Genomic DNA, 12,674 nt, shown 5'->3' with positions numbered 1-12,674 from the left:
TCAGCTCTTGAGCAAAATCTGGCCCAACAGCCACTTTCACAAATAAAGTTTTATGGAAACATCACCACACCCATTAGCACTGCTAGGGCAGAACCAAGCAGTTGCAGTACTCAACGCCTAAAATCTATACAATCCATCCATTTATGGAAAAGTCTGCTTGCTCCTGATCTAAAGGATTCAGAAGGAAGGCTGTCCAGTGAAGGGATGCAGCAGAGAGACAGACAGCTTGATCCAGGACAGACAGCATTGAGGCTTCTGAGATGCCAGGCCTCTGGAGGAGTGTGCACACACAGTGAGATGTCAGGACTGGAGCAGTGCAGTCACATCAGGCCTCTAAGAACAGGGTTCTTTCTGGATCAAACCTCAAAGATACAAGGCAGCAGTGGGTCTGCTTATTAGCTAACCCGATTGTTTTTATGGTCACTAGGTAGGCAGTGACCCAGTCACAAGCCAGCGCACAATATTCAGTCTGCAACACTCCCTGCTTGTCATTTTGCAGCCTTGTGGTGCTGAAGCCCTACCCAGATATACTCCTGAGGGCTGCAAAAAGGGGTAACCCCCAGGACTGAGTCTGCAGCCCTCCGCTCTAAGGCTAATTCTATACGTGACAAGATTATCAATTGACAGGCTGGTCCTCCAGCTTTTCTGACATTTCATTGCTCTTGAATGTCCCAAAGTCTAGGAACCACTAATCTAGTGCTACCTTCTACCCTATTGGTTTCCCCTAATGCCTGAAAGATGACTCCTGGTTTCTGGGTTTTCAGTCATCAGTGCTGAAGTTCAATGTCACCCAAGAGCCATCCCATCAAAGGTCACCTCTAGTCAAAAATTTTTGGTCACTCTGAATCAGGTCAACTTCCTGGTAATTTCCTCCCACTGGAGCTCACACAGCATATCTTAGCCTTTTCTTTTCTTTTCTTTTCTTTTCTTTTCTTTTCTTTTCTTTTCTTTTCTTTTCTTTTCTTTTCTTTTCTTTTCTTTTCTTTTAATGATTGCTTATTTATTTATTTATGCATACAAGAACTGGGCAGGTCAGCAGTGCAGGAGGTGAGAGGATTCGCCAGAGACAGAGTGGGGAGCAGAACAGGCAGATCTACTGAATACACTCTCCTGGGGGGCAGTGGGTGAGACAGGAGAGGTCAGCTCCCTAGCCGGGGGTCAAAATCATGCTGCAGTGGCTGCAGAGAGATTCATAGTGTTACGCTTTAACACCTTGTGCCATCAGGGAGGCCTTCTTAGCCTTTTCTACATGTCCGTACTTTCCTAAGTTTGTTTTTTTGCTTCTTGCCCTCTGGGTGCAACCTATTCAATTTTTTCACTCTTCAGCCTCCTCCGGAAATGCTCCAGTTTATTAATGTGCCTTTTAGAACAACATGCCCAGAACTAAACAAAACACGGCAAGCATTCCATCATAGCTGGCTGATCCAGGCACTCTTTTAATATAACTGAAAATAGGCATTTGTGTGTGGGGGGGCAGCTCCCTCATATGTCATGTCATACTCTCAGGCCACAATCTCAGACACTTGACCCAAGTGGAGAAATGGAGGATGGTGGGGGGAAGAGGGGTGGTGGGGGAAGTGAATGCACACCCAGTGCCAGGCATTGTCTATATACCTGGTACTTTATTTGTTCTTCCAACAAGCCTGCAAGGTAGATAATATCCCCATTTTGCAGATGAGGAAACTGAGGCTCAGAGAAGCTAAATAATTTGCCTAAGGTCACACAGCTGGTGAGTAACAATCTTGGGCCTGGAACTCTTGTTTCTTGGCTCTAAAGCCTGTGTTTCTTCTTTGCAGTACCGTTCCTTAACACCTTGGAGCTTGGGCCAGTCTAACCACAAGGTCATTTTCATATAAAGAGCTATCAGCCAGGTTTCCTCAATACTACGTTTATGCCTGTTTAATTTTTTTTGGTTAAATTTATATTTTTAAATTTCTTTTGGTTGTAAAATAATGTCCACTGAAGAAAAACGAGAAATATAGGGAAAAAAAATAGTAACTCGACCTATGAATTTATAATCCAGAGTTAACCTATATTAACACCTAATACATTTCCTTATGTTCTTGCTTATATGCATGTATGAGATTGAATCATCTGAAATGGCTGGTATTCAATCATTTTTACCTACAAAATGGGTAATTCCATATAATTCAACCTAACTTTTAATGTTACATTATCAGCATGTCCTGACTCATAACTCTTGTTTAGCAGCACTTAAATGATGTCATAACATAAAAATTATTTGGATTTAAAATAACTTAGTCAACTACTTTAATGTTGGACATTTGGTTGTTTTCCATCACAACTAGTTTGATGATAAACATCTTTATATAGAAGTATGCTTTTCTATTAATATTCCTTAGAATTAAATCTTAGAGATAAAAAGGAGCTCAAGAAGAATATATATTTCAAAGTTTCTTGCTACATACTACTTTACAAGAAGATCAGGCCAATTTGCACTTTCACTACATAGAATATTAAATATTTGTTAGCTTGTTCAGTCAAAAAATATGGTATGACATTATTGTTTTAATTTCCATTTACTTGATTCTTTTTAAGACTGTTGCATAATTTATTTTTTTAACCTAAAGTTACATTTATCTTTATATGTGATAATTTACCTTTTACCCAGTATTGCAGTCCATTAAAATGTCTTATGTAAAAAAGATAAGCCAACCATGAAGTGATGGCTGAACAAGCAAATGCCTGCATGGCCATATTAATAGAAATACAGTGTATAGATCAGAGGAGGTGATACTCCCACTCAACTTCTTTGGAGCTTTTCATTTATCTGTTTCTGGCTATCTTATTTAAGAAGGACATTGACAAACTGGATCATATTGATTGAGCAAAATGGTGAAGGATTGTGGAAAGAGATTAAAGACAGGTAGAGTATTTAATGTGAGCGATAGATGGACAGAAAAGCTGTTTTAAAGAATGACTGGCCCCTCTGTGCTACTTTTGTAACTTTTCTATAAGTCTAGAACTATTCTAAGATGAAAAAATTTATTTTTAAAATACTGACAGGCCTTAGGTACAACACAAATTCAGTTTAAGTGAATCCAGGAGCAGTCAAAGGACTGGTAGGTGGAATTTCATTGGTAATAAATTTTATCTTCACATTAGAAAAAATATCAGTATATTTTGTGCTGCTCTATACCAAATGACTTCCTTGAAAGGCAGTGAGTACCTTGGAGGTATTCAAGCAAAAGCTTGAATTTAGAATGTTGGTAAAGGGTCTTATACAGGGAATAGAAATCTGAATTGGCATCAGATGATATATGAGGTTCTTCCAAAGCCAAGATATTACAAGTCTGTGAACTGGTGTCCTGAGGGTATGAGCAGAATAGCGTCAAAGTTGAGATTTAAGCAGCCTAAAGCAGGTACACTGTGAGGCCAAAAAAAAAAAAAAAAGGGCAGAGCCAGTCAGGGGTGGGGCTGGAGCTGACACATCTTCTCTCTGCAGCATTCGTACCTGCTGAAGTTGAAGGTCATGTACACCGTGGGCTACAGCTCCTCCTTGGTGATGCTCCTGGTCGCCCTCAGCATCCTCTGCGCTTTCCGGTGAGAACACGCTGCTCCTCTTCCACTCCCCAGCCTTCCCCAGACACAGACTTTGATTCTCTTAATTATTCAGATCAGAGAAGGAAGGTCTGGGGAGACACCCTGTCCCCTCTTGAAGGAAAGCTTCATTGGAGCACAACACTTGAGTTACTGAGACTGCATCCATTTCTTTGTTCACTCAATATTTACAGAACATTACGAAGAACTTCCTGTACCACTTGCTTTTCACACAGTACTATGAGGTAGGGCTCATTATCCCCATTTCACAGGTAGATTACACAGACTCTTGCTTGCAAGGAACAGAAATCTAACTTAAAATGAATTAAGAAAAACAAAGGTGACCTGTCCCACATAGTTGATAAGTTTAGTGACTTCTGACTTGAGGAGTAGCTGAAGCTTGATGCTCAAAGAATGACATCAATCTCCTCTCTCCATTAGCCTGGTCCTCAGACAGTCTTTCTACAGGGTGGCAGAGAGAGCCAGCTGCAGCAACTGGGGTGCATTCTGCCAGTCAGCCAAACCAGGGTGAAGGGAACCTCCTCTCTTTTCCTTGCAGTGAAAGAGCTGCAGGCAGTTCTCATTGGCCCTGCTTGGGTCACGTGCCCAACTCTGAACCAGTCACTGCATCTAGAGATAGTAAGCCCTGACCAATCAGGTCTGGGAGGAGGGTGGTAGGGTGGAATATTCCTTCTCTAGATTGGAATCATTCCTCATAAGAGAGCGTAGTTCTGATACCAGAAGATGGGGAGCAAGTAACAAAGTTCTGTCCTTTAGAGCAGAAAAGGAAACAGGCTCTGGAAGGTGATCAGGTTTATTCAAGGTCATGTGGCTAGTAAATGGCAGGGTCGAATTTCCCCTCCAACCTGTGGTCTTCCAGTGCTGCTCACGGCCTTGCATTCTCATTACCTGCCCCAAGACCACTACCCTGTCACCCCCATTCTAAATACCCATGAAAGCTGGAGATGGTGATAGGTCAGGGGAGAATACATTGCCCCAACTTTATTATTGTCCTTTCAATTGCAACATGAGATAGTAGGCTGGGTTCTCACTAGCGCTTGCTAACAGAGATACAGTGTGGTGTGTAACCTGCAAAGAACCTATATCCAAGGCCGGGTGTTTCCCTGGGGCCCTCAGGAGGGGTGGGTCTGGCTGAGCCCCAGCCCCTCCTTGCTCTGACTCCTAAGGCCCTGCATTCTCCCCCTCTAGGAGGCTCCACTGTACCCGAAACTACATCCACATGCACCTGTTTGTGTCTTTCATCCTGCGTGCCCTGTCCAACTTCATCAAGGACGCCGTGCTTTTCTCCTCGGACGATCTCAGCCACTGCGGTGCTCACAGGGTAACATGTCTGCGTGCAGGGCGTGGCCAGAGCCTTCCCCAGCCCAACTTTGAATAGGGTGGTAGGCTGATTACCCCCCCCCCCCAGGGCAAGGGTAAAGGAACCAACTCTGGAACCAGGAATTTCTCACCTGCCCCCACCTGTGCTATCTGAGTCCTATACGAGAGCAATTTGTTGGGAAGGCGGTGCCATACAACTCCACACACAACAAGGCTCTTCTTTTCCTTCTTGCTGCCAAGTCCCAGCTGTAGACAGATGGTCAAGTTTAGAGTGGGTTGGAATTTGTTGTAGACAGAAAAGCGCAAGCATATGCCAGTATGCTTGCATTAAAAAATCATGTTTTGTTAAATGGAACCCACGTCTTCCTTCAGATACACAGATGAATCTTTAATTCAATGCAATATTGCTTTGTGTATCATTTTGGAATACCTTTTGCTACACATAGCAGTAAGGCGTATCGGTGGCTTAAACAGATAGGGCAGTTTCCTGCATAAGCTGTCAACAGATGGGCAATCCAGAGGTGGCTCTGTGATTCCATGATGCCATGAAGGACAGACATTTTTTCCTTTCTGTTCTGTTCACTCCTTATACCACATGTTTGCAATCCGGCTGCAATAATACAAGCCCTCACATCCTATTCAAGAGAAGGAGTAAAGGGAGCCTCCTTGAGAGGCTTTGCCTTTGTATCTGGGAAAGGAAGCTCTCCCCCAACCCCTACACCTCAGCCCCAGACTCCTGTTTATAGCTCATTGGGGAGAACTGTCATGTGGTCACATCTAGATGCAAAGGAAGTTGAGGGATTATTTTTTATTATCACTGTCTCCATAGCAGAAGGGGGAAAAGATTGGAAATTGGGATTGGTTCAGCGAACCTATAATTCTTTCTTTTTTTAAGATTTATGCATGCATGCAAGAGCTGGGTATAGGCCAGACGTGCCTGAGAGGATTCACCAGAGATAAAGTGGGGAGCAGAATGAGCAGATAGATTGAAGTACACTGCTGAGGGGAGCAACGGGGGTCAGGAGGGGTCTGCTGCACCACATGTGGGTGACCTCTCAGGTCAGAGATCTGGGGATTGAACTCATGCTGCAATGACTGGCAACAGCCTGATAGTACTGTCTTTAACCCTTGCGCCACCAGAATGGCCCTCCAACCTATAGTTCTTTACAGACCTGTTAAGTGTATATTATTTATATTGTGTTTGTGTGAGTGTGTATGTGTGTGTGTTCTGACTCAGACTCCATTAATTAGGGCCCATGTCTCCCAGGGAGATTTCCAGAATGAAGTAAGAGCGCAAAACTAAGAATTGGGAGCTTAAATCCAGAACCCATCCCATCAATGAACAGTGGTGAGAAGTCTAACACTGGCCAGCAGTAGATCTCGGATTCTCCTAAACATCTAACTTGCAAGCCATCTATGGGCCAAAGCTAGAATCAGAACCTCTGAGTGGGAATTCTGTTGGCCAGCAGGGTGACAGCACCCTCCTCCTCCATGGACAAGTTCCATGTGGCAGCCCTAGGAGCTGGCTGCCTGCCAGGAGCTCAGTGAGGGGAAAGGGGGCCCTTGTAAGGCCAGTGAGGAAGCCAGGCAGGTATAGGAACCTCATGCTCAAATGCCATGGGCATAACTTCCAGGGGTCCCTGTGAGTGACATGACAGTGAGAAGAGTCCCTGCATCAAGGGAAGCCACAGTCTGCTGTGTAGCAGCCTCCCCTCCAGAGACAGTGCACCACGTAGGGGCCATTTTTACCACAATCAGTGTTGCCTCCTATACTTGGCACATCCTTTCTTTATCTGCTTCCAGGGAAACTGAGCTTGGAAAGAACAACTGTCTAGCCTCAATTGCCTCATCTGAAAAATGAGGCAGTTGGGACATGGCATCATCTCACAACTGGCTGCCGGTTCCAGAATCTGAATGTAGTTCCTGCTTTCCCATTGACCCATTGCCATCTTGACCAACACTGTTGGCTTGTGAACTTCCACTCCTGAGAGAACTCTTAATGTGGAAGGCCACAGGGATGGGCAGGAGCCCAGAGGCTCACTCTGGCCTGGGCCCTGACTGTTATGTTACCATTACTTCCTTTGGGATTGTCACCAGAGGGAAGCCCAAGGTCACCCGGCCTGGGACTCACATTCCTCTCCCTGTCCAGGTGGGTTGCAAGCTGGTAATGGTCTTCTTCCAGTACTGCATCATGGCCAACTACGCCTGGCTGCTGGTGGAAGGCCTGTACCTCCACACACTCCTCGTCATCTCCTTCTTCTCAGAAAGGAAGTGCCTGCACGGATTTGTTGTCCTTGGATGGGGTATGTTTCTCCATGAGTAACAGTAGCTGTGTGGTTTAGGAGAAGAACAATTATTCCAGAATCAGAAGGATTTGGTTTCTGATTCCAGCTCTACCCTCAGATAAGAAAATTAATTTGTGTGACCTTGGGCAAGTTCCTTGATGTTTTAACCCCCTTACCTCAATTTTTGTAACTGTCAAAAGGAAATAACAATTAAATTTACACATAGTTTCTGGCATCCAGATCCTTTTACAGTTTCATATCATGCAACACCAGTTGCCTTATCTTCCTTAAACATTCCATTCATGTGTCCTCATTTCTGCTTGCTTTCTGTATGAAAGGTATCAGACTATAGATATCAGAAAATATGACATAAAAGAAGTTAATTGGCTCATGGAGCTGCAAAGTCCAGGGATTCCAGGGCTTCAGGTCAGGCTGAATTATGAAGGACAATATTTTTGTCTGTTGACTGACTTTTTTTTTTAATATTTATTTATTTATGCACACAAGAACCGGGGTACAGGCTAGAGGTGCAGGGGCTGAGAGGATTCACCAGAGACAGAACAGGGGAGCAGAACAGGCAGATTAATTGAAACACACTGCTGATGGGGGCAGCGGATGGGTCAGGAGAGATCTGTCATGCCATGTAGGTAATCTCCTTGGCTGGAGATTGAACTTTTGCTGCAGTAACTGTGGATAGCTTCATAATGCTGCACTTTAACCCATTGTGCTACCAGGCAGGGCCCTGACTACCTTCTGTAACATCAGTTTTATCCTTAGGCTGAAGATCCCAGTGTAGCTGTAGGAGCTTCTAGGCTATTGATTTCCTTATTATATCTGAGGAAAGATAGAAAAGTAAATCAGAACCTCTGAGTGAGAATTCCGTTGGCCAGCAGGGTGGCAGCACCCGCCTCCTCCCTGGACAAGTTCCATGTGGCAGCCCTAGAAACTGGCTTCCGGCCAGAAGCTCAGTGAGAGAAAAGAGGGACCTTGTAAGGCCAGTGAGGAAGAATCAGAACTTCTAAGTAAATACCCTGAAGTTCACTCTGATTGGACTAGCTTAAGTCTCATACACATCCTTGTACGTCACAGAGCCTGAAGGAATGGGATATATTTAACTGGTTGAAGCTACTCAAGCCACGTAACTTCCCAATGAAAATTTTGGATTTGGTTTCTAGGAAGGAGGGAAAATGGTAGCAAGACAGCCAACTCTAGGCCCTGCTGCATCTCTTCCCTTTTTTTTTCTAGTCACTGAAGGTGATACCAACTCCCATTTCTTGAGCACTTGCTGCATGCCAGGCATTTGGCTCAGCACTCTGACTGCATTATCTAGTCATTATAACAATCCCCAGAGGCCACTCAGAGAAACTTTGGCTTAGACACATGACATAACTTGCTTGACTCCCACTGCAGATGAGGAGAGACGTGGAATTCAAATCAAGGCTTGAATTAACTTTGATTCTGCCATTAACAAACACCCATCCAACCATCTATCTGTCCATCTGTCCATTCATCTGTCCATCCATCCGCTCACCAGTTATTTATGTGATAAACACATGAATGTTAGCACTGGGTTCTAGACAGAGAACTAGTTTCCTCTGGCTGAATCACAGGCTTACAAGGAAAGTCATGTGCAGCCACCATCAGCTCTTGGTTCCTTTCACTAAGAAATGCCCTTTGCCAGGAAAGGCCTCCCCTGTCTTTTCTGTTGGTCTGCACCCCTAACTGTGAGGCCCTATCTTCTCATCAGACCATCTGGAAGTCACCTGCACTGCCAGAGACTGCTGTGCCCTCCTGCTGAACCTTGGCAGCACCATTAGTACGTCACCTTTGGCCAGCAGGAGCTGCGGTCTCTGCGCATCTCTGGATTTCCGCCTACACCGATAGCCGCAGAGTTCTAGGGACTTGCCTGATGCAGCAGAATGCTAAAAGAGCAGCTAGTGTAAAGTTCAATCCACCGGGTTCTGAATGCCAGATTTGCCAGGATTTTATTGCGTGAACATGGACAGCTTCATCATCTGTAATATCAGGACTAGAATTTCTTCAACGCTTTGAGCACTAGATGCTCAGAAGGACTTGGAGAGATTGCAACCAAAACCAAAACAAAACACTCCCATCATTCCAAGACTTTGTAGTCCAGCTGGGAAATAATATTAATTTGTGATAATATCTCGGTCTTGGGTTTATGGGAGGCTTAATGAGATAATAAAAAATATTTATTGGGCATTGACTATATGCCAGGTTCCAAAGATGGAACAGCACATAAAATCACGGCGGCTCCCTCCCTCGTGGCCTCTCTGCCTGTACAGCCTTAGGAGATCAGGATTGGTGCTGGAACCTACAGCGCTCCACCTGTAAGCACACTTTCTCTTTCAAGGGCAGTGCCCCCTCCCTCAATTTGTACTGGTTTCCCCAGGGAGAGGTTGCTTAGTGAGTATACACCCTGCAAAAAGTCAATTTTTTAAAAGATTTATTTATTTATACATACAGAACTGGGATACAAGCCAGAGGTGCAGGGGCAGTGGGAGGATTCACCAGAGACAGAGCAGGGAGCAGAACAGGCTGACTGACGAAGTACACTGCTGAGGGGAACAGTGGGTGGGTCAGAGAGGTCTGCCTGGATCCAGTGCCTTGTGGATCACCTTAGGGCCCCAGGGATGGAGTCCCATGAAGCAGCTGCGGCTTGCTTGCAGTGCTGCGTCCTAACCTGTTGTGCCACCAGGGAGGACCCAAAGTAATTATTTTTAAGTAGAAAAAAAAAAATGTAACCTAGACCCACCCCCTTGAACATTGTCTGGGGTTTCCTTCCAGCCTTTTTTCCCCTACTAACAGATTTTTTTCTCACATAGTTGTAGTTTTTTTATATGTAGAATTTTGAACTTTGCTTCTTTTATTAATACATAAGTGTACTTTGTACTCCCCATCAAACCAACTCTTCCTTAAATATTTTTTTAAAGATTTATTTATTTATGCATACAAGAACTGGGGTAACAGACAGAGGTATAGGGGTGAGAGGATTCACCAGAGACAGAATGGGGAACAGGATAGGCAGATTGACTGAAATGCACTGCTGAGGGGAGCAGTAGGCGAGACACGGGAGGTCTGCTATATCATATGGATAGCCTCCCTGACTGGCTGGGATTGAATTTGTGCTACAATGGCTGTGGATAGTTTCATAATGCTGCCCTTTAACCCATTGTGCCACTAGGGAGGGCCCGTTAATTTTTAATTTGTTTTTGTGTAGAAGACCTAGGTGTAGGCCAGAGATACCTGGTGAGAGAATTCACCAGAGATACAGTGGGGAGCAAAACAGGCAGATTTGGTGAGTTACACTGCCTAGGGAAATAGTGGGTGAGACAGGAGAGGTCTGCTGTGTCATATATTGGTCAGCTTTTGGGCTGGGGATTGAACTCAGGACGTCGTACTGATAGTACTGATATTTAACCTCTAGGACACCAGGGAAGCCCTCTTCCTTCAACGTGTTTAATTATTCTTGGACATATTTAACAAAATGCCTATTTTTTGACATTCAAATTATTTCTAACTGTGATATAGAACACAGTGAGGAATACTTACATGGACAAAGGTTATTCCATGTATAATATGGAAACCAAGAATTGGATTACTGAGTCAGGAGTGAATGCTCTAGAGGTTTTTAATACTTAATGAAAGCTCTTACTTTTCAGGGTGGCTAAGGTATAAATCTGGACCCAGGAAAGGATGATACCTTTGGTTTTTAGGGGAGATGAACCATTCTTCATGCACTGAGTGAATTTTAACTGGTGGTTCTCAAAGGTAGGCCAGCTCCAGGATCAACCAGAGAAGCAGTGGGTGTCAAATCCAGTGGGTAGGACTCCAGGTTCAGAGTCCTAAGTGGGAAGGGGCCCAAGACAGTATATCTCCCAAGATCCCAAGTGATCTGATAATACTGGTCTGGGATACATGCTAAGAAACAGAGTCAAGCCATTAGCTTTCCAGACTTTCCCACCAACTCATTCTTTTTTGTCTTTTTTTTCCACCTAAGATTTAATTATTTATGTATACAAGAGCTGGAGTATAGTCAAGAGGTGAGGGGTGAAAAAATTCACCAGTGACAGTGGAGAGCAGAACGGCAGATTGGCTGAAATACACTGCAGAGGGGAGCAGCCAGCAAGACGGGAGAGGTCTGCTGCACCATGTGGGTCAGCTCCTGGCCAGGGACGGAGCTCATGCCGCAGTGGCTGGTGATAGCTTGATAGTGCTGAGACTTAACCCCTTGCACCACGAGGGAGGCCTCCACCAACTCTTAGAGATGTAAGACAGTGACCTGCAGCTCATGTTTTCTGTCCAAAGCACCCAGAATTGAGGCAGGGATATTTTTAAGTTTGTTATTGCTATCAAAGTCATCTTAGTACTTGATTTAAAAGGTTAACTAGGGCTACAGCTGACTGGAACTTCCTTTTCCTGAGTTTTGCTCTCCAGATATAATGCCCTTTACTCATAAGCTGTTCTTCCTAATATTTTCTCTCTTGTTTTAAAACAATAATTCATTATTCTTTGATTCCTCTCTGAAGAATTATTTGTTTATTCCTTATAATAGAAGGATAAACATAAATTTCTCCATCCACCAAATCCATCCTTCTGTTAAGTTTTCCACAATGTTTGGTTAAATAATCTTTAGTGTATATTTCATTTTTCTAATCAACTGTTGTTTATGGTGTTGATGATTTTACTCCCATTCTTATTTAACATTTTCTTTTTCATAGAAAAACTTTTAATTTGCTTATTTGTTTTATGTTGTTGCCATTAATGCTCCCACAGAACTCGAAAATCCTCCACTGCTTAACCCTCCAACTCATCAAATGCAACAGGCCCTCCCTTAGTTCCTGGGGCTGTCATAAAAATTGCTGCAAATTTGGTGGCTTAGGACAACAGATATTTTAATGTCTTGAAGTTCTGGAGGTCAGAAGTTCAAAATCAAGGTTTCCATACGGTGATTCATTCTGAGGGCTTTGAGGGACATTATGATCCCAGCCACTCTCTTGGCTTCTGATGGTGTCTGGCCACCTTTAGCTTAGAGACCTGAGTCTCCTCTCTCTTGGTGTCTGTCATGGTTTCTTATAAGAATACAGTCATATTAGACTGGCATCTCTCTGTGAATATCACCCTTATACACATGAACTCAACTTATGACACCTATGAAGACTATTTCCAAACAAGGTCATAATCGAAGATCCTGGATGCATATGAATTAGATGGGTGTACTACTCAACCTATACTACTAATAAACCCACCAGTGTTCTTTCTAGAGCCTTCTACCCTCCTGCTCTATTTGAGCTGCCTCTTCTCTAGACATGTTCAAGGCCCTTAATGTTCATGCTAAGAATTTCCTTTTTCCTGCACAAATTCTGTTCCTTGTTTCGTGTCTCCCTTGGTTTGGTTTACTCTTTAGTCATGTTGGGGCACATCCTGCAGTATCTAACAGTGAGTGCATGAAAGTTTCTTTTTTAT

General features: G+C 43.9%; 1 protein-coding gene across 1 annotated transcript in view; it reads left to right on the top strand.

Annotated features, from left to right (window-relative positions):
• SCTR (secretin receptor) overlaps positions 1 to 12,674 on the top strand; it is a 52,665-nt gene that overhangs the window by 24,441 nt on the left and 15,550 nt on the right. The window contains exons 4-6 of the mRNA XM_012724574.1: positions 3,467 to 3,564; positions 4,771 to 4,903; positions 7,052 to 7,205. Of these exons, the coding sequence (XP_012580028.1) occupies positions 3,467 to 3,564; positions 4,771 to 4,903; positions 7,052 to 7,205 (385 nt within the window). The remainder of the gene's footprint in view (positions 1 to 3,466; positions 3,565 to 4,770; positions 4,904 to 7,051; positions 7,206 to 12,674) is intronic.

Source organism: Condylura cristata, unplaced genomic scaffold (genome assembly GCF_000260355.1).
Source record: "Condylura cristata isolate star-nosed mole 26May11 unplaced genomic scaffold, ConCri1.0 scaffold00002, whole genome shotgun sequence".
In the NCBI taxonomy this organism is placed as follows: domain Eukaryota; kingdom Metazoa; phylum Chordata; class Mammalia; order Eulipotyphla; family Talpidae; genus Condylura; species Condylura cristata.
Note: the sequence above shows the minus strand (reverse complement) of the source record. Positions and strands in the feature narration are given on the sequence as shown.